Source organism: Leucopleurus acutus (genome assembly GCF_964270905.1).
Source record: "Leucopleurus acutus genome assembly, chromosome: 18".
NCBI lineage: Eukaryota > Metazoa > Chordata > Mammalia > Artiodactyla > Delphinidae > Leucopleurus > Leucopleurus acutus.
The window spans coordinates 12204400-12227418 of record NC_139160.1 but is presented as its reverse complement, the minus strand read 5'-3'; the positions used below and the strand labels follow the sequence as shown (position 1 = coordinate 12227418).

The 23019-nt window shown below is 41.8% G+C and overlaps 1 protein-coding gene across 1 annotated transcript; it reads right to left on the bottom strand.

Annotated features, from left to right (window-relative positions):
* Positions 1-10014: 10014 nt before the first annotated feature.
* CCNA1 (cyclin A1) lies at positions 10015-18536 on the bottom strand (the record flags this gene model as incomplete). The annotated part of the gene is made up of 8 exons (XM_082859158.1): positions 18336-18536; positions 15214-15460; positions 14903-15027; positions 14004-14227; positions 12479-12683; positions 11404-11517; positions 10374-10507; positions 10015-10066 (listed from the first exon to the last, which is right to left on the bottom strand). Exons 1-8 carry the CDS (start codon positions 18498-18500, stop codon positions 10015-10017), a joined length of 1266 nt encoding a protein of 421 aa, XP_082715284.1. The 5' UTR covers positions 18501-18536.
* Between the last annotated feature and the right edge of the window lie 4483 nt (positions 18537-23019).

Sequence of the window (23019 nt, the reverse complement as noted above, 5' to 3'; positions counted from 1 at the left end):
CTACACTTGCTTGTGAACTAGGTGCTCAGCCAATATCAGATAAATGAGTGAATGAATGAATGAAACGTGGCAAAGGCAACCTCTTATTGAGTTTCACCACATATTATGTTATTTAATACTCCTTTAGTGCAACATACTATGTATATTATACAGCTTCATTGTTCAGTGTGGCAACCACTAGCCACATGTGGTTATTGAGTGCTTGAAATGTGGTGTAAGTCCGTGCAGGGACTTGTACTTGGCTAGCTTGCAGACTCCAGATTGCAATTATCTGCCAATTCTGCATAAACCCATTTTTGCTAGAGAAATATCTTGTAGTCTGTTTGTTTCAGGTCAACATGTCTATGGCTGCCTTCATACTACAATGGCAGAATTGTATAGAAAGAGATAGCTGAAATAGAGACCATATGGTCTGCAAAGCTTGAAACAGTTACTATCTGGCCCTTAGCAGAAAAAGTCGGCCAATCCCTGGTTTGCACTTAAGAAAGTGATAGAGACAATGTAAATAATCCAGATTAAACTTTTTAAATGTGTCATATGTTTGGTCATTGCATCGTGAATAGTATAAAAAACTGAAGAACTATTCTTCCAGTACTCAAAGTCATTGACAAGTGAGTTCCAACATACATCTTTCTTGTTTTACGTAATCTTATTCATTGACTTAAATGAAAATATCTACCAACATTCAGGTAAGAGCTATATCCATTTCTCAATTGCAACTATAGATCGGCCACGGATGTAAGAGTTTGGCAAAAATCAACAAAAGTATTCTATAAGAATCATTTAGCTATATGGGACATAGAGTGAAGAGTATTATATATTCTATTATTATATATTCATAAATTGTGTGCTACATATTCTTTACATTTGTACAATTTATAATAAATATATGTGTGTGTATATATATATATATATATATATATATATATATATATATATATATATATATATATATATATATATATATATATATATATATATATATATATATATAGTTGTGAAACATTTAGCACATCACTGGCTAAATTCCTTTCCTCACCTCATCATGTTCTTACCTCCCCTAGGAAATGAGAAACTCCCAGTTGATTCAGTGAGACGTTGACCATTTCTTCTGTAGCAATATCATCCTGGTATTCTACAGTGTACAATGACAGCAACTCAGAGATCTAGGGACAGGATGAGTCTAAAATAAAGATTGGCTCAGGGCTCCTTTGAGAGTTTTTTCCTGAAGACTGGGCTTTAAAACAGCCTATTATTCATACTTTAAACAGAATTTCTGAACTGTACCCTTGGCTTCTCATCAGAGTTTTTGGCTTAGATTATTTTCTCTTGGAATCCCTTTTTTCTTTCCACATTCTCCTTTCTCTAAATTAGCCTGGAATCCTGCCTTTCAGGACTCCTAAAACATAGAACTCTCGTGATAGTCCCTGTTACAAGAAAAATTAACAAGCCGCAAACAGAATTCTTTGCTCCCACGGACAGCACACCAAGACTTCGTTGCAGTTTCAGCCTCTTTCGAGATTATGACCTTTATAGTCAATTGGAAATTTTGATTAGCACTAGCAAGGTAGTCTGCAAGGTAAGACCTCTTACATTTCCTCCCCTCCAAGATGTCCAGGCTTAAAATAATTCTCTTTTCTTTGCTAACTTCCTGGCTCCACCCTCCTTCTGCCTCTGAAAGCCTCTCACTCTGTACGACTCCTGGGAGTATCTCTCTACTTGCTAGATGGGATGCTCCCCAATTCATGAATCACTGTATAAACCCAATTAGATCTTCAAAGTTATTTTACTCTCTGTTGAAGTTTTGTGTTCTAACATCTCGCAGGTGACTTAAAGCTTAGACATCTCCTCCTAAACCTGCCTGGTGGAATGCTTCTTCCTTCTTTCCTTAACCTCAGTCAAAGTTACTTAAACTGAGACCGCAGGAGCCATCACTAAAATTAAACCTAGCCTCTGGGCAAACAGTAGGTCAAAGACAACTAAAAGGATTACAGGCACTTCTTGCTCTCAGCCAAGTTTTTCTAACCAGGCAGTGAAAGCAGGACCTGTTCAAGGCCATTCAATGCAGAAGGTGGGTGTTAATGCTTTCATCATTTCTTCTTCTGAAGCTGAGGTCGTCGAGGTCACTCACAGAAAATACTGTTTTTTTCCTTATGGCACAGCTAATCCATCATCAGAAACTAAGTGATACTATATTACCATGAAGGCAAATGCATCAAAGCTTTGAATGCGTAGAACACTGTATGCTCTCATTATTTTCTAAATGAGGGAAATGTAAGCTGTTTATTTAAAAACTGCTCACTTCCCCTGACCAAATGTGTTTTAGGCACCAATCAATGCTTTTATGTAATCATTTCAAAATTGGAGAGCCAGTTTAAATTACAACTATAATAAAAATTAATAGCGTGGCTTTTTTGCAACATTAGGTGTCTGACAAAAAGCATCCCTCGACTTTACCATGAGACTGTGTTACCAACTGATTTTAAAACTACCCTGACCATCTCCTGGTTAGCTCAGGCTGTCATTGACTAACGGGTCACAGCCCACCTTTCATCAGCTGACTATGCTCTTACCAAAACAATGTGAAGTCAAATCTGCTTATATTTTCTCAAACCAAGGAAATACAGGGAGTGTAATGTTTTAAATTAAGCAGGGTTGTTATTCTCTTAAGGATAGAAAAGCTTAAAAATTGTTGTACCAATCTAAAGAGCCCTTATTCGTGTATTTCACATATTAAAGTAGCACTAAATATTTTATTACATCCTTTTGGAAGTTTGGAAGTTAAGCAGTTACTATGTTTTCCTTCTCATGATGGCTTGCAAAAATAGCAAAAACTGTTTTTCCAATACATCGTCCAAAGCGATAAGATTTCTAATATGGAAGGAAAAGATAGATTGATTATGTTTAGTTAATGAATTGTTGCCTTGAAATGCTCCCCTAAGCTTATGAAATTCCTCCTTAAAACCGTTTAATTTATTAGAATGGAGCTCCATTTAATAAATGGCTAATGGTCACATCATTCAATGCGTTGTATACAATAGCTAATGCTTGACAATGGGTTATGATTATGACTTTTATTATCTCATAGTAAGCATTTCGAATAATTTATTAATATTAATAACACTGATTAAATAAGAAGATGGGCTTGTATATCAAGGCTTTGCTATATAGGATGGAGATTTCTAATTCCAGAAAACAAAGACATATGTACATATACCTCCATATATGCATGTATATCTCTGTACATTTATAGATATGCATTCATATGTATAATCTGCAGTGACTTTGTTTTGCTCAAGTATAATTCACTTTTCTTGAATTAGACAAATAAAGCCAAAACAACAGCAGCAACAAAGACAATCATAGCCTCCTCCAATTGTTTAGAGTCTTGAGTTTCATGCTACCTGACATTTTCATCTTCTGGCAGCCCAATTTTCAGTTCCTCCCTCCTGTTTGGCCAGAAATGAAACCTTGACAACATGCCACATTCCCCTGAAATCTGATTATAAATCACATCTGTGTGTTTTCTCAGCAGCAGGCAGGAGCTTCATATTGGGTTGCAGAAATCTACACAGCTGGAGCTAAACTGTGATTTTATTCAAACACTGCATAAGAATTGGAGAATTATAGGCATAGCTAATAAATAGATCTCTATGAGAAGAGATAAAAGACAAAAGTGGGGAAAAAAAGACAAAAGGGGGTCAAACAGAACAAAGAAACACAGGCAGAGGGATACAGTGTGGTCTCTGTGGCAAGTGTTGTACAGGAGACTGCTTCCTATCAAAATTCCTATCAGGGTTCCATCCTTGAGTTAAAGTTAACAAACACTGACTGTGCTTACTATGTTCTGGCAATGATCTAGCTCTGGTGATACCAAGACAAATGAGACATGGTCCCAGTCCTGAGGGAGCTTAGAATCTAGGAGATTTATACACAGTGTAGTGAGCTAGTGATGTACAGAATGCAACTAGGAAAGAGCGGTGGGACATGTGGCCAGAAATGCAATGGGATAGAGAATACATCTTGAAGGAGATGAAGCCTGAGCTGTGTCTAAAATCTCTCACACTGATGCATAATGGGAAGACTGCTGGACTTAGAACCAGAAGAAGATGGTTTGAGTCCCAGTTCTAACGTAATTGCACATTAGCTGTGGGATCTCTGGCAGGAATCACAGTAGCTAACGGGTATCACCTCTTACTGTGTGCAGGCAGCCACTATGCTATAGACGTCAGGTGTATCATCTACATTGTGGGCGAGACCCAATTATTTTCATTACTGTTTACAGATAAGAAAACTGCATCCCAGAGGCATTAAGTTATTTGCTTGTGGTTAAGGAATGAGTGAAGTGAGTGGATTTGAGCCACTGCTGTCAACTACCATTGCAGACTTAACTCTAAACTTGCCAAGACCTGGGTTAGATTTCTGTAAAATGGGGCTAATAATGCCTGTCCTATTTAAGCTCGCAAAATCTTGTGAGGATCAAATGAAATGGCATAGTTGAAAGTGATTTGAAAAGTGTATATACAATAAAAATGCAAGATAGTAATTCTTTTTCCAGCCAGTGTAGCATTGAATTCTCAGGCACTGTCACCCCGTTAATATATGCAGTGGTTAGTCTCTCCAGCCCAGAGCTACAAAAGCTCTGCGTGAGAGGTCAGCATGTTTAACAGTCAGAGAATGTACCAATTGCTGATGCCTCCAACCACTGCACACATATCTGTGGACACAAACCATTCTTGCGTAGATCCTCCACTCTCACTATTGCAAATACTGTAACACCTGGGGCTCATAGTAGTTACCGGGCACACCACGAGGTGTTGCTCAAGGAGAAGGCTTGCTGGAGGATTCCATCTGAGGCCTATCCATCCCCCCACCCCCTTAGACCCAAGCGCAGGGCTGCTCCAGGAGAAGGAGCCATGAGAGCTCCTGGATCCTGAGCTTGAGCTTTTCACAGTTTGTGGAGTTCCTTTCTCATTAAGCATCCTAGGTTGAAGTAGGGGGGCAGTCGAGTATATAGTACCATGATATGGCCAGATCTGGGATGCTTGGTTTCTTGAGTTAACGAGAGAGAGGAAGGGAAGGAGGAGAGAAAAGCTTTGAGGACCTCCCCCCATAAGCAAAGGCCTCACCCATGGTTGTCTTCTGCTACGTGGTTGTGGGATGAACATTTCAGAGCACAGGAATGATATCTAGAGTTTAAATGCTGACTTTCTGTACATTCTCAGAGTTATACTGCCACATAGACATCATTAAGTGGTCAAAAGAGAGTGGGGGGCTTCCCTGGTGGCGCAGTGGTTGAGAGTTCGCCTGCCAACGCGGGGGACACGGGTTCGTGCCCCGGTCCGGGAAGATCCCACGTGCCGCGGAGCGGCTGGGCCCGTGAGCCATGGCCGCTGAGCCTGCGCGTCCGGAGCCTGTGCTCCGCAACGGGAGAGGCCACAACAGTAAGAGGCCCGCGTACCGCAAAAAAAAAACAACAAAAAAGAGAGAGAGTGGGAGGGTGGCAGTTGGCTCCGTCCTCAAGTTCAGTGTTTGTTCCAGAGGCAGGATGGAGAATCAAATAGAATATTACTTTTTTAAAATCCCACCTTAAATGTATATAAATCTTGGCTCACTGCTTATTTCTAGCAGATATGTAATTGTGAGGTCTAGAGTTGACAGCAACTCTTAGAGCAAAGAAGTTGAATGCATTTATCAAATCTTGTAGAGTCTAGTCTGCAAACAACAGACTAAACTCTTATATTTCTGAGTTAGGTGCTGTAGGGCAGTGCCTTTCAAACTTTAATGTGCATGTGAATCACCTGGGCGTCTTATTAAAATTCAAGTTTAGATTCAGTAAATCTGCTGTGGGGTCCAATGTTGTGCATCTCTAACAAGCTCCCCAGATGATGCTGATGTTGCTGACCCATGGACCACACTTTGAGCAGCAAAACAGTAGGGGATGCAAAAACCAATAAAATAATCTCTCTGCTCTTAAGGAGCTGGTATTTTCCTACAAGATAGACTATTCTTATATTAATGCTTAAAAATACCAGTGTGAAACTTCTCAGATTATATTTTTTAAATTATGGAAAAATATATATAACATAAAATTTACCATCTTAACCATATTTAAGTGTACAGTTCAGTAGTGTTAAGTATATTTATATTGTTGCATAACCAATCTCTAGAACCTTTTCATCTTGCAGAACTGAAGCTCTTTATCTGTTGAACAACAACTCCCCCATTTCCCCTTACCAAGCCCATGGCAACTCCTATTTTACTTTCTGTTTCTATGAATGTGATGACTCTAGATACTTCACAGAAGTGGAATCATACAGTATTTGTCTTCATGTGATGGGCTTATTTAATAACCTTGGCATAATATCCTCAAGGTTAATCCATGTTGTATCATGTGTCAGAGTTTCCTTTCTTTTTAAGGCTGAGTAATATTCCATTGTATGTATGTACTACATTTTCTTTATCCATTCATTCAGTATTTGTCAATGGACAGATAATTTTAAGAACCTTTGAATAATTTTCAAAACACAATGCCCAAAGGATTCTCCTATATATAATACTTATATTTACCTTGGGGTCTCAATTCCTCTCAAAAACCCAGTGCCAAAGGGTTATAAATTTTTAGCATTCTATACTGTCAGACGTTAGTAATCAGAACTTTAGTTTCTCTTGAATGTGATAATAGAATCATTAAAAGCCTAATAACATCTCAGACATTTTTAAGTATTCCAGAAATCCCTCTTGTGTCAATATTTAATATATAGTCAGTCACTATCTTGGTGATTTGCATTAATGGCATTTAACAGCTTACCCACAGGGGACCCAAGGAAGACAGCTGTTGCTTGCCTGGGTGACCCCTCCTCTGTCTGGGTACCAGGGCAACAGCTATAATATCAATTGCATCTAAGCAGTTAGGAATCTTGCTTAATATAATCTGAAGGATTCTTTAAGTTCAGAACACTGAAATAATTGGATAAGACTATGAAAAACTTATACAAAATTTACTAACAGATAATTTAAACATAGCTGTACAAATCAAATTATAAATAACATAGAAATTAAAATGTAGATCAGCTTGGGTAAACATTAATTAATCCTTTTTCCCTAGGACAGCATTTCCGATCCGTGTTCCTTGAAACATTAGTGTCCTTTTTTTTTTTTAATATTTATTTATTTATTTGGCTCCACTGGGTCTTAGTTGTGGCATGTGGGATCTTTTAGCTGCAGCATGCAAACTCCTAGTTGCAGCACTTCGGATCCAGTTCCCCGACCAGGAATCAAACCCAGGCCCCCTGTACTGGGAGCATGGAGTCCCACCCACTGGACCACCAGGGAAGTCCCCATTAGTGTCCTTTTAAACATTGACAGGTTTGTGTAAAGAACATTTTCTCTAGTCAAGTACATTTGGGAAATACTGTTTATTCCTACCTCTTAGGCTTCTGGGTGAGTCTGGGGCCTCCCCAAAACAGACATCAAGACAGGAGTAGATGTGCAAGAAATTTATTGGGGGAACACACCACCTATGAGATAAAAAGGGGAGGAACTGGAGGAGGAAGGGAGAGCCTCCCGATCACGATGCTGGTCCGACCCCTGTGAAGGAGAGAAGGGAGAAAGGAGGGCTGCATATGAAGAGACCCTGACTATGGTACGGTGCTAAGAAAGTGTTCAGAAGGGTGTTTAGGAGACCTCTCTTGTGAATCCTCTTAGGCAGATGGAGGAATATGTAAAGAAAGCAGAGCCCTGGATGTGCCTCTCAAAACAGCCACTGTGTTCCCCATTCTCATCTAAGACATGCCTTTTGTTTCAAGACCCTAATGACAGTTTTCCTGTATCATCTGGTTTCTTATACTGAAATGAATGTAAGAATTATGAAGAGAGTGAACTTTGTACAATACATGGATACCATATACTCTTACGTCCAGTTGCGATTTTTTCCTTTAAAACTTATTTTATCCAAATGTACTTTGAAAAGCTTTATGCTTCCCAGCAATATCACTTTAGATTTGATTAACTTGAGGGCTAGTGATCGCCTATAAAAGGTATAATCCATTCATTCATTCAACAAAATATTATTGAATCTCTAGGATGAAGCCAGATGCTAGGAGGACAGGGATGAAATGTGTGCTCTAGGAGGGGAGACAAGACAAGTAGAAGCCAGTTATCATGAGAGACATTTACCCTGAGGCTGATGGGGTTGTGAGGCCAAAGACTAGATCTAAAGAATCACCTCGGCGGTTGCCAAGCAGTAAAGGGAAGTGGGAAATGTTTAGAGAGAGAGATCAGCGTGTGGGAGGGAGTAAAGGAAGGGGGAACAAGGCGATCAGGGAACTAGAAGGGACTCGGCACGGTTAACTAAAGCAGAAGCTGTTAGATCGGAGTGGGCAGGGTCTGGCTCATTCAAGAGCCTGCATGCCCCCTATCTTATCCCGGTGGTGATGCAGAATTGAAGAATTCGACGCAGGAAAGAGATGCCATCAACTTCATTTCAGAAAACCCTGGAAACAGGGAAAAGGAAACTGAAGAGCCATCAGGAGGTTGCTACAGTGAGGGGTGCATATGAGAAATGACGGGAATGAAGCCAAGGCAGTGACAGCCGGAGCACGAGGACAGAGATGGATTCAGGCATCGGGAAAATAACCCCTATTACGTTTTCTTTCTGTGAGACATTCTACTTTGACGTATCATCTCAATGTTATGCATCTTTCCCAGCCCTTCTCTAGCCCTAAATGTCAGAACTGCCACATCAAATTGTCCACTCCAAACAGATACGTCAATCTTCCCACTTCCCTGGCTCTTGCTTTCAGTGCTCGCCGGGGAGGAAAAGAGAGGAAAAATAAGGCTGAAATGAGATGCTATGCCATTATTAGAAGGCCTAAATCCACATCACCCCTTTCTGTGAAGCAGAACACACACCGCCAGGAGGCCAGTGTGCCTCCAGGGCCTACTGATCCAGGGCTACTAATCTGGAGATTAACAAAATTTCTGTTCAATCCCCAGTAAGCACCACTCTCCCTCAAGGCCAAGTCTATTCTTGATTTGCCTACCAATCTTTAAAAGAAAGTTGAAACAGTGTGTTTTTGCTTCAGTTTTCCTTATCTTGTGTACTATGTAAGTGCTGCTGAAAGGAGCCATATATGAATATAGTGAGTTGAACTGTTGAATGTAGTGAGTTGAACTGTAGGATCCTGAATGATTTGAGTTTGAGCTGCATTTAGCGTGGATATCTCCCAAGGGATGAATATGAGAGATTAGCTTAATTATTCTGAGGTCCCATCCTCTGGTAAAATTTTCTTTTTCTACCTCTCTGAGCATCTTCTAGGGCTAAAATATATGCTTGATGAGTGACTAAATCAAAACTGGACGTTGACATAATGGTATCCCTTTACAAAGTAAGCATCATTTCCCTGACTTAGAATTAAATGTAAATTACCTCTCAGAGTTACCTGACCAATTCAGTCCTCAACCCACTGTCTTTACTGCCTAGGGTCCAATAGAGAAACTAGAATAGACCATGCTTGTTTACATCCCTTCACTAATCTGTTTAGGCTTGGAGTTCATCCCTTGCCAACTTATGGAGACCTACATGAGGAGTAAAAAGACAGGAAGGAAAGAGTCTCCGAGTAGCTATTTACCACACATGAAAGTCTCTGGATTCCTCAGAACACTTCATCCTAATAGCATGCCAGATTTATAATACCAACACAGAAGCGTTCTTGAAATAAAGATGACATTTGTAATACTCTCAACTAAAATTCCAGGCAGGTGTGTCAGCCATGGAAATCAGTAAATAAGCCTAACACGTGGTCAGAAGGCAAGTTGTTTATTCTTTAGGAAGTTTAGACTATATTACAAGCTACCAATGTCTAAGAGAACCTCAATACATTTACATTCTAAAAAATATGTCATCTATATCATAGCAACACTAGTTTGACCCAACCTGCAGAAACCTATAAAAATCAAAACCAATTCTGTTGATCTGGAGATTAAGTTCTGAAAGCGCTTCGGTTCTGAAACTTATCGTAGAGGAAGGACTGCAGGTGGTTCCACGAGAGACACGTGCATGTACCTGAAATAAGACCCAAAGCAAGTTCAGCACAAGCCAAGGACTTTGGTTTCATAAAATCTCATGTGGGCCACAGAAAACTTTCTAGTAGTTTTAACAGAAAGGAAGGAGCTGGCTGACTAGATGTACTACAATGCTGACAAGTTATAAATCTAGGCCCCTCCAAACTGATTTTCTTGATTTGACATGAAACCTTACTCTTCCATCCTCGCACCAGATATGCAATTTGTTGTGTTTTTAATTCTGAAATTACTATCACTCGTTAAAGCTTTAAATAGTGAGCCCAGATAAGAGAATCTCAGGAGCTTACTTTGAAGCCTTGTACTTCTCCCTAATTGCTTGCTGAGGTCGGTGGGGAATACCCAGGCACACTTTATGTAGCTCACTCAGGCAAGGCACAATTTCACTTAATGAATAGCCTGTAAACGTAGCAAGGGTTTCTGGCTAATCAAAACAAAAGACAAAAGAAGAAAATTGCATCATACAGCTTTATAAGATATCAGAAATCTGAAGATAAAACGGTGAAATAAAGGAGATTAATCACTTAGTGAGTATCCATGTTCATCTCAAAAGAAACTGTAATCCTTCCTCAGAGTCTTTAGAAATAAGATATTAGGAAAAACAGAATTCTAAATTTGCTCACATTGTACAATTATAATGCTCAATTTGGGGACAGTTCATTCTCTCATGAGCAGGATTTTTTACTGGCCTCTAAAGGGCCTCTACTTACCTGTACACTCTATTTAAATAGAATATGAATGAGTCTTAGCCAAATTCAGAATAAAAACTAAGAATTCTAGAAAAATAAAAGTAGATGCCCCACTCTTGTAGCACAAAGTGAGCCTTCAGAACCAAATCTAAGGGGCCCATCTCTAATCTTGCCAACCGTCACAAGCCAAGAAGCAATGCTAACTGCCCTGTTCCTTTGAAAGCCTGATACAACCTCTGACCATCCTAACTGGACCCAGGTTATTTTACACAGAGGGGAAAAGTCAACATCTTTTGCCTTGAAGTGGTCAATGCTTATACTACAACAGCCCTCCTTGCATAAAGGTGGGTGTTGAGGTTTCCAGACCTGCTTCCATTCAATGAGCTTGCCACCACCATCCCCTTGACTTCCTGCAACCTCTGCTCCCCAGTGAGCTAAGCCACTGAGTCCAAGCCATGAAGACTGACCTGCAGTACTCAGCGGCACGTTGTAGTCTGCTGGCAAGGCAACCAGTTCCTTATTAAACTAACTCTCCTTCACAAGAGGCCAGCCCATTCTAAGCCTTCAGGGTTACTGAGCAGACTTTAGATAGGCCTTGAGGTTCATCTAGAAAGAAGCAACAAGCACTTACCCAGAAGTACCTGTTCACAGTATAGTTTGCCAGGCAGTAAGCAGCTGCAGCGATCAGTGAAGGAAGGTATTTCAAGAACGGGTCAGCTTCAAGGAGACTCAGTTCTGCTACATACTAAGCACAAGAGAGAAAATCTCATTGGAATTAGGAATTTGACTAAGGTTACAAGCAAACCTAGAAATGTCAAGGGGACAAACTGTGTCATCTTTGTTCAGTGTGCATCTAGTGATGAGCGCAGAAATAGATGCTCAAAATTATTCACTGGGTTAGTAATTGCTATGCCTGTCCATAACCAGAATAACATTTACGTTGTAATAAATTTCAAGTAAATTTCAAAATGGATAGGCAAGTATTTGGCCTAACCATACAGTATACGTGATGGGTTACATATACTATAGTAGTGCAGGTTTATGCTGGTCAAGTAGCATTGCTCTGGCCACTGGAGCAGACTAGAGCCTTCAGCCAAAGGCAAAAATATGTCCATGTTAAAGCTATTAATTTATCAGGCAAATACATGCAGTTCATAGGCTAGAACAGTACCAGTGGGAACTTATCAAATTAAAAGAAACATATTGGGAAATTTATAGAGACACCCTTATTACTCTTTGCATGGCATATAAATACCAGATATATTAGATCATTATGGATGGAAACCAAGTTTTCCAAACCAATACTTTAGTGCCTTCAACTAAAGTTTAGAACTCCAAATGACCAAATAGTGCTTCATTACTTAACAAGTTAGGATTAGATTAGAGCCAAATAGAGCCATATTTATCTTGTTCCCATTCTGTAAACCTAAGAGGTATTGCTTGTATGTGGTCTGTATATAACAAGAGAACAGTTTCCAAGCTTAAATTTTTTCTAAGACCTGGGCGATTAGACAACCCGTGTCTGCCAAACACGATTAATAGCAATGTCTCGTAAGCAAAAGTCATGTTCTTAGAATTAGTTCTCTTCCAGTTGCCAAAAAGCTTTTCTGGGCCCAAGGCAAAGAACTGAAAAGGAAGGAAGAACTGAAGGAGGCTGCTTTTTTTATCTATTTGGCACTGAAGTTCTTGGAAGTCATGTGGCCTACCTTGGCCAGGTTCTCAGTCCTGACACACACCCCTTGCCTCCTTAAGTACTGAAGGAGAAACTGGTTGGTGGTTGGCACTGTCAGGTCAAAAGCCAGGACCTTCAGGAGCAGGTGTTCCATTCTCAGCAGTTGTTGTTTTGTGTAGGTATCATCAGTTATAAAGACAAACTCATCTATTCCAGGTGGATATATTTCTTCATATTTCCTACAAAAGGGAAAGAGTTTGGGGAAGTAAAGCTTCGACCCTGTGCTCTCCCTCTTGTGCTGTCACAACCATGCCTGTCACATGGCCCTTGCAGACTTAAATATCACTTACAAATCACGAAACGGTACAGGTGTGAAAAGAGGAGGAGCTTGTTTCCAGAACAAGAACATGAGTATGACAAGGATATGTCGTACTTACTGCTACGAGATAGTAAAGAAACAATTTCCAACTGGGAGTTTTAGGTTTTGGCTTCTGATATGCTGAAAGATTCTGAATGACAGACATGTGGGTGAATTCCTCTTAATTCTATAGACTTCAAATCATCTTTTGTTTTTGTTTTTGTGGTACGTGGGCCTCTCACTGTTGTGGCCTCTCCCGTTGCAGAGCACAGGCTCTGGACGCGCAGGCTCAGCAGCCATGGCTCACGGGCCCAGCCGCTCCGCGGCATGTGGGATCTTCCCGGACTGGGGCACAAACCCATGTCGCCTGCATCGGCAGGCGGACTCTCAACCACTGCACCACCAGGGAAGCCCCAAATCATCTTTTGGAAAAGAATGTTATGTTGAACACAATGGTAGGAAAAAACTCCTTTGGTCTTAGATTTTTTTGAAAGATCATGTTCAGTTTTCTCTATTGAATTAGCAAAAGATGCTATATATCCAAGAGATAGATAATGATACAATTTCACAGTTATCGATTCTTTGGTTTTGTTTCTACTTTCTGTAGGGAAATGTTTGCAATATTTTAGGCATTAATAAGTATTATGTCTGAGACCAGAAGAATAGAAAGGAAACTACCATTCACTAGCAGGTCACTTATTTAAAAGAATATTAGCCACAACCTAGCCCTTTTCTACACAATTAGATATTGTTATGAATGATTGATAGTAACAGGGACCAGCTAAAATAGCTTATTCACTATAACCAAATAAACTGTGTTATTATGAGTCACTTGCTAGATCATGAAGAGAAGACTTTTATGTAACCAAAATCTCTTATAATAGGACATTTACTCATACTAGAATACAGCCAAAAGACTACACCACAAAATAGTTAAATTGGATCCTGAATTTGAGCTGATGGCTGCCTTAGTCATGATATTGAACTTCTTGTTAAGAGGATCTTAAACATCCAAATGGAAAAGTGAACATATGGTAAGACTCAGATTCTCAGTAAACACTGTAAAAATGATGACATTCTATCAAAGGAGGCATGAATAAGTTTTACTTATCGAGCACTGCATTCCTCCAATAAATGGGAACGGAAATCAAGTGTTTTGACAGGCTGAAGTTTCACATTATTTGAGCTGAAGAACACTTACGAAGCCAGGAGAAGAGCTGCTGTTCCTACAAGCTGCAATTTCCCTCTCAGAACAGACATGCAGGAAAGAAACCTGTCCAGGAAGTTGACGGCCAGGTAGAGAGTCTCTGCCCGAAGCTTATATTCTTCTCCCACCTCAACCAGCCAGTCCACCAGAATTGTTCGCATGCCTTCTGTGATGTCTGGTTGTTTCCTCATGTAGTGCACTTTGGGCATGTGTCTTATCTGTTTGGGGAAAGAGTTTTGATATTCAAATAGTTGCTATGTTAGAAAGATTACACCACAGAACAGTTGCTATTTTAAAAAATCTCATGAGCAAAGGTTAGCAGGAAACTCAGTCAAGAGCCAGATAAATCTTTACCATGATATGGAAGAAAGTGAGAAATTCTGGTTCTGTAATGCAATTAGTTAACAGATGACTTAAAGGAGGGGAAAAATGGCAATAATCATTATCCCCAAGAGTGAAATACTTAACATACAAACCCTTTTTTTTTTTTTTTTTTTTTTCTGGCGGTACGCGGGCCTCTCACTGCTGTGGCCTCTCCCGTTGCGGAGCACAGGCTCCGAACGCGCAGGCTCAGCGGCCGTGGCTCACGGGCCCAGCCTCTCCGTGGCATGTGGGATCTTCCCAGACCGGGGCACGAACCCACGTCCCCTGCATCGGCAGGCGGACTCCCAACCACTGCGCCACCAGGGAAGCCCCATACAAACCCTTTGAGTCAAAGAGAAATAGTCCAAATAACTGCTACTCACCTCACAACTATTATTTTTCATAAATGTTCTCATGTTTAGATGTCACAAGAATGCCATTCACTAATGGTTATGGCCAAGAGTGTATAACTATCTTAATATGAAGTGCTTGGGGTGCTGGAAATTGAAGGAGAAGTTGGGAAAACTCACTTCAGCTTCTCTAAGGTACTGATGAATTTCTTCAGCATATTCAGTCACATTTATCACATCTGTACCAAAATCTGATGCATCTTCTGACTGGGAGTAGAGAGATGAATCTACCAGCATAGGGGAAACTGCAGGGGGTTCAACAGTATCAGGTAAGAACATTTAATTTAAAAACTAGTTCCATCCACTAACCCTCTACAGGCAGTTGTGAAAATAGTTACTACTCAGGGTGTTCTCTTGCTAGTTATATGCTACTAAATGCTGCAGATGATTACAAAGACAGGGTACCATCTGCCACAGATGAGTCCCATTACCTGTGTTAAAATCCAGCAGGAAGTGAAGGTCTGACTTGAGTGTTCTGGTGTCTACTTCATAGGCATCCTCAAATGCCATCCCCTCTCGCCCTGTGCAGCTGTCTCTGTCGCCTTGCTCAGGCTTGTCCATGTACATGTCAAATCCTTGCTTGGCTGGCCCCTGAACCCTGCTGGCAGACAGCGCTTTCTTTCCAGCTGGAGGGAAGACATTTTCTGACCCAGAGAAAAACCTGAGTGCTGTGATCCCCTAGAAAAGGGTTAAGTTTCTTGTTAGAGGCCACCCCGTAGCCCTCATAGGTGCTAAGAACCCATGTGACTCAAACCAGCAGGCTGGAAAGATGAGAGGAATCTTAAATTGAAATATCTATGTCTGCAATTGAATTTCAGAAAATGAAGCTTCCCAAGGATGACTTTGCCCTTATCTTCGTCTACATTTGACATTTGGGAAAGGAGCTACCTAAAATTTGTCATCTTCCTCATGTATTTATCAAAGGGAACTCAAGATTATAGAAAAAAAGAAAAACTATAGCTCTCCTCCAAAGTGAACTAGGTACCACATGTGGATGGAAAATTGTAAATCAGTTTTTGTGCTTGTAGCATGACAGGCTTTTATACCAACCCAGCAAGGTTCTTGACACATAGTTACTGAGTTCCTATTGTCCTCCTTAAATAGTTAACTTTTAGTCAACAGGCTACTGTAAACGTCCCATTTAAACCTAGTTACTTAGAAACATGATGATTTTAGAAATGCATACTATGCATAAATTCTCCTATAAGATGTAGAACCTTATTATATGACATAATGAGAATAATAAATGAGGTTCTGGACATTTTTTAAATACAGCCAATAGTATTTTCTCAGCAAATTAGATGTGGGGTGGAAGAAAAAGAAGGGTCAAGGATGACAAAGGTTTTGGGGTTGAATTACAGGAAGGATGGATATTCCATTTACTGAGATGAGGAAGACTCTGGGAAGAGCAGTCTGGGGCCAGGGTTGGTGTTTGGTTTCGCCTAAGTTTGAGATGCCTACTGCATGATCCAAGTGGAGACATCAAGTAGGCAGCTCACCATGTGAGCCTGCAACATAGCTGAGAGGTCCAGACTGGAGATAGAAGAAGGAGTCATCAACAGATAGATGGTATTTAATGCCAGGAGACTTGAAGAGATTGCTAAGGGAGTGCGTGCAGATTGAGATCAAATACTAAGCCCTGGCAGACTCTAGCTTTTAGATATTGGATGAGGAAGAACCAAGATATTGAGCGGGTGTGGCCAGTGAGCTAGGTGGGAAACCAGGAGAGAGCCGTGTTTTCCAGGCTGAGAGAAGAAACTATTTCAAGGAATAAAGAGTGATCAATAGTGTCAAATGCCGCCAATCAGTCAAGTAAGGAAAGGATTAAGAATTGAGTCAAAGACAACAAGAGAAGAATTTGAGACAGAGTATTCATTCAACAAACACTTGCATGCTACCCTGGCCAGGCACTATTCTAAACACTGGAAATACAGCACAAAACCTGATGTGCAAATTCCTCATCCTAATGGAGTTTACAGTAGGCAAACTCTCAAGAAACACTGCTGTGAATGGGACAGTTGCTGCCAAGAGCTTCGTAGCTGAAAGGTTTTTAAGACTGAAAAAAAAAAAAAAATCACAATATATTTGCATGCTTCTGGGTTTGACCCAGTAGAGAAAAGAAAACTGAGAAAGAGCTGATGGAATGATATCCTTGAAGAGGCAAGAGGGCATCAGGTGTGCTGCACACATGGGGGTTCACCTTACATGAGAGCAGGGACACATGGGTCACGAAGCAGGAGGGGGATGGCAGAGTATATGATACATGGGAGCATGTGGAAATTCTCTTCTGGGCGCATCTATATTTCTAGGAAAATAGGATATAAAGTTATTAGCTGAGAGGAAGGATGGAGATAGAGGCTTTGGAGGATAGAGAGAAGGGAAAGTATAAAATAGACGGTTTCTAGAAGAAGGTTGTAGAGGAATAGAACCGGGAAATGTAGAGGTAGTGCCTGGCAACATAGAGGTTAGCTAACGGTTATGAATTTAAAGTGAGCATAGGAGTAATTACCAATTCATGAGAGGTTTTAGACTTCAAGTTTAAAGAAGTAAACATCGCTAAGCAAATGAAGTTTGTTAAAACCACCTTTACTCAGTTTTTTCCAAAGCTTGTAACAGATTACTTTGGGTAATTTTCTCCCATAACTAGATGCCACCAAAACACAGATGCCTTGAACAGTCAGTAGATGAGTCAGTAGATGAGCCTTCTGACCTGGCCTCCATCATGGCTTTTTTTGGGGGGTGGGGGGGTTCTTAAACCTCTCAAATTTTCTCACCTATACAATGGAAAGAATACCTGCCCACCTATTCCACTGTACTATTGCCAACTTCATTCCACTATAGATGTGCAGTACAGGCTTAAGGCACAGTTATGAGAAGCTTGTCTAATAACATACTTGAGGAATATTTGTTTTAATTTCAAAATTCATTCTTAAGGATTCAAACTCCTCATTCGCATTTTAAGTGTCTGAATTTGTTTACAGTCTGTTAAGGGAGGTACCTTTGATCAGTTAAGCACAAGCAACTGATATCAGATGGCCCATGATCCGTTTGCCTAACTGTCCTTTGTCCCGAGGAGAAGCCGACTTTTGAAGCATGCATTTGGAAGTAATCTAGTATAGCCGATCCAATCCTGATTCTAACACCATCACCAATGAGCTTAACAAAGGTTATCCAGGATGCTTCAGGCACAGCCTAGATCAATCTGAATACCACTCCAATCTGGAAGATCCCCAGTTCCATAGTTTATTTTGGGGCATTCACATTTCCTTTTAGCCCAGAACTTAACTGACTTTACACATACTTGACCTAAACAGTATGTGTTATTTCCTTGATATTGGCAAAATAAGAAAGAAAATTATTCATGTTTCTAGCTGGAAAAGGGACCTGACAATGTGATCTTTAAAAAAAAAAAAAAAATGTCCCTATAGTCCAGATTCCATGGTTGAATACTCAAGAAGAGTTTGGAGGTAAAATTTCAAGAGAAACCCACCTCCCACCAAGACATGAGAGCCCTTCTCAGCGAGTAGCCTTCCCGGCTCTTCTCAGGCATTACCTGGCCACAGGTCCTCCTGTACTGCCCATTCTCAGTTAGCACCCCTAGTACTGTTCTTTGTGGCGGATCCTGGCCAAGCTGGGCTCTGGTTATCATCTGACAGGCATCAGGACCTCGGGACACTGGAGCCAGCACTACTCCACTCTTGGAGCTGCTGAGATGCATAGCCTCAGTCTCCACAGGCTACTGCTAGCAAGGAAGGAGAAACAGACAAGCTGGTTAGTCAACCTCTTCCACCAGGGGCTCCAAGAATGCAGTGAATCTCCAGAAGAGAGAGCACTGTGACAGATATCTTCCCTGCAATTATTAGGGCTGAAAGGGCCTAAGCCACCGTGCGAGCGATCAAAGCTGCTTTGAACCAAAACAGTGATTTGAATCTCTCCAGGCTTTCTTCCAAGATCTGGTTGACAGCTGGTAGGAGAGAGAGAGACGTCTGACAAACCTCCAAGCCGAGACGCTAAGCCCCACGTTAATTGGGAGTCCAAATCTACAAGCCCGTGTCTTTCCGGGCTATTATGCTTATTCGTCACCCCACCACCCCTCTGCCTGCAAACAAATGACCCAGGATACATCACTGTGGGAAAGTACGTCCCTTTCCCAAGTGATAAGCAGCGTGCTCTTCCGCGGCCCTTCTCCCACAAGTCAGAAGTCCCCAAAACCTGCTTGGAACCCACAGCGGGCCTCGCTCTTCTCCGTCTTATATCTTTATACATCTGTCTCAAACAATTAGCAAGTGCACACGAAGACTGGGAATGAGGAGCCGCCGAAGGGGGCGGGGCGGAAGGAGACAGAGATGTTAACAGATTCCAGTCAGGGAGCCAGAGTCCCAGCTTTGGTGGCCCAGCGCTCAGAGCTATTTACTTTCAACACCTCCTCCCCGCGTCTGTCAAATCGGCCAATCAACGGAGCTCCTGGGCCTCGCGGGGCCGTTTCCATGCCAACCGCAGGGGGCGTGCGCGCTCTGAGGCCGCATCACTATGGCGTCCCCTCACCTGGCATGTTCCGGGCGGACGCAGGCGATTCCTGGGCGTTCAGAGCCGGGTGGGGCCAACCGGCGACGGGCCCCGGCTCGTCCTACCCGGACCTGCTCGGGCGTGCTTGGGCGTGCCTGGGCGGGCGGTCGCCGTGGGTACCTGCGCCTCTTGCGGCAGATGTTTGGGAGGGAGGAAGGAGGCCCACCCCGCGATGGCCGGGATTTGGAAGGGACTGTTTCCTTGAACCCGTTCTCCCAACAGCCGCTAACTCCTCCCGCTAACGTCTTTTCCGCGGCCCGCTCCTGAGAACCTTGGCTCGGGAGAGCGACGCAGGGCCCTCGGGGCTGCGCAGGGCGCGGCGCCTTGACAGCGCCCGCCTGAGAGCGCGGCTTGCTCCCCTTCCCCGGCTCACACACCTACACCTCCTCCCAGAGAGAGGCCAAGTAGCAGCGAGTTGGCACCAGGTTTGCTCCGGGGCCTCTTAATTTGTGGTGGCGGCGTGTCCTCGGTCATTTTGGGTCCTTGCGCAACAGAGGCCGCGCCTGGCTGGCCCGGGTTTGGTGCATGTAACCTGGCAGGGCGGGAGAGGAGATCTGGAGTTTTAGGGTCACACGTGGTGCTCGCAGTCCCCACGAGAGGTTTTCCCCGACGGGTTCGGCAGCCACAGCGTGAAGCTGGTCCAGGAACGCGGAGATAGTGGCCCAGGAAGAGGAAGGAACGCGGGTGGCAGCAATGGGGCCTGGGACGTTGAGGGGGACAGTGGTGAGGCTCGGAACTAGGGGCTGGGCGGGGGGCCTGGCCACGTGGGGAGGGAATCCTTGGGTAGGGGTCCATGGCAAGGTGAGGAGGAAGCAGGGGGCCTAATTTGGGGTAGAGGTGAGGGTAGGGAGAAGGGGCCCTGCCCGCTCAGGAAGGGAAGAGAAGTCTTTGGAAACTAGGGAGGCGAGGTAACTGGCAAGCCAGGTAGAAGAATCTTTATTTTTTGAAAATATTCGTGTGTGCGTACGCGCGTGCACACACACATATTACATATGTTACTGCTTTTGTCTCTTTATTTTTTTAAACACCCATCCCAAAGTTTCTAAAGCAGACCACTAAAAACCATTCAAATGGCCCTTTTAAGAACTGGTTAGTTATCACCTTATTTTGAATGGAAATGATTGTTAATCTTACCAAAAATTTTTTCTTAAGTATTTATTAATGTGTTCACCCAGTGAGCTGGGTATGCATTAATTTAATGGGAAAATTGAAGTATTCTACAGAAAGTGAGGATGAAAGTGTTTGTTTGAGTCAGATGTTAAGAGGCAGTTGGGAAGCATCTTGGAAATCAGTGCTGGATGCAGGAGGAGAGCAGAAATGGATTTTGTTTAATATGAAACTAACTTCTATACGTTTATCACCAACTTTCATTGGGAGGCAGCGATCCGATCCCTTTGCACCCTGCAATTCCTATGCCTCTGAATATGAAGGCAACACAGGAACTCTGGTAACATCTTGATTGTGACAACAGATGTAGGCAAGCACCAAATGCTGGGCTTTGCAAAAAGGTACTGCTCTCTGGTGGAGGAAAAGAGCCTTTCTGCTCCCTTCCCGCCTAGCGCTGCTTTTGGAAGTCTTCTTGGGACCCCTCCTCCACCTGATAACACTGTTGTGATTTCTGGGGACGCTGAAGGCCTCAGTGGTGGGGATCCACTTTGGACTCAGGAACAAGTTTTGCCAAGATCCGGAGATGCTTTGGCAGGACTAGAGTTCGTGCACTCACCGTGACCTGACCCTCTGTACATCCCTTTTGATCTGATTTCCTTGACAAAAGTGACCGAGAACCTCATACTCTGCCTTTCTTCCAAAACAAAGGAGCCAGTGCAATGTTTGTTCCTAGAGCCTGTCTTGATCCTCTTTTCTGAGATTGAAGCTCAAGCAAGGAAAGGGTAGCGCTGGCCTCCTGGAGAGGCAGCTCTTTGAAGCTGGGTGTCCTCACTCAAATCTGGTCAGGACCAGAAGAGGAGGCTACTAAGGTGTCTGGAGCCTCTCAGCTGTCTTTAGTCTGAGAAATACCTTTTAAAAAGAAAACAACTCTTAACCAGATGGGACCCTTGGATTATTTCATACCCATTTTCCCCTACCCTCTCTCATGTGAATAGCTGCAGCCTAATCCGGCCTTAATGAATATGAAATATTATTATTATCATTACATGTTACCATCTTTCTTCTTTCTCCATCCACTTTGTTAAACTTGGCAAAGGGAAATGATATGTGGCTTATGAGTTTATTGCTGTGCTGCCTTAGAATTCAGTATTAAATCATTGAAGTCCTCTGCTCAGATCTTAAATTGGAGAGTAATTCAGGTGAACTTTTATGTATTTTTTATATGTGCATGCATATAAATTCAGATATTTATATAGCTTGTGCAATACTTATGGATTTCCAGAGTTTTTTTTAAAAATCGTCACTAAATATTTGAACAAGTAATGATTGATGGCATAAAAACAAACTCAACTAATAAATAGGTGCATATACCTCGGAGCAACTAAGTGCTGGAAAACTTGGCCTTATAATTAGGAAAAATAGGAGAAGAGAGAATAGAAAGGACTTTCTCACAAATTATGCAGTTTTAGTGAGATTCATAATTACATCAATAATTTTGCTATTAGTGTAACAAAATCAGGATTAGGACTCAAAGTTGAGTAGACTTTCAATGTCTGAATAATTAAACTATTAATATATTGAGAAGTGAACAATACATTTTATTACAAATACATCTTTAATGTCTAAAATATTTGGTATAACTTATATGCTAACATAACAATTTCTTAGTATAAAAATTTACTTGGTCAGCATTTCCAGCCTGATATTCAGTGCTCGGCTAGTTTTGATGCTAGGATTAATTTCCATGATAAGGATGACAGCTGAATTCTTTACTAGGGATTTTTAAATCCCCAAGTCCTGTTAAAGCTGATTCCTCCCCCCTCCAAACTTCAATTCAAAGACAGTCTTTTCTGTTTGCCGGCAATTACCTGGCAGTTCAGAAGCTGTTATTACTTCTCTTCCATTTGCTCATTGTAGCTAGTAATTAACTTTCTGTTCAAACATTTCAGTTTTCATTCATTTGTATGAAATCAAGTTGGTTTTCAGCATAGGGATGAAAAAGTAGAAGAGCTATTTTTTTTTAGGGACCTCTGTCCCTTTTAGGGACTTATTTTGCCTGTTCATGGACATGCCTCTGCCGTTCTCAATATACATTTAAATTTAGAACATAACTATGTGGTAAGATGAGGGACAGATGCTGGGGATGGCGGGCGATTTGTGACATTTTAGCTCACTTGACCAAAGGATCCAGTGAGTCCAGTTTGAGAAGCAGCCAAAAAATGTACCTCCTTAGGAAGCTTATATCCTTGGGTGGTGCAAAGTGGATCCCTTAATACATAGCAGGTGAAGTTAGTTTTCATTGAAGTTTGTGAAGTCACTTTCTTTGAATGAAAATAGTTTGAATACATACATGATAGTGACCAAAGTCTACTATTCATTCACTCATTTTACAAATATTTTTTTGAGCATCCATCTTATACCAGGCAGTAGCTGGATATGGGACAATTAAAAAGGATCCCTGCTCTCAAGGAGCTTTTTGTTCAGACAAGGAGAAGGTAAATAGATTGTTATATAAGGTGCCGCATAATTAGTGTTTATTTCATCATGGACTACACAGATGTATG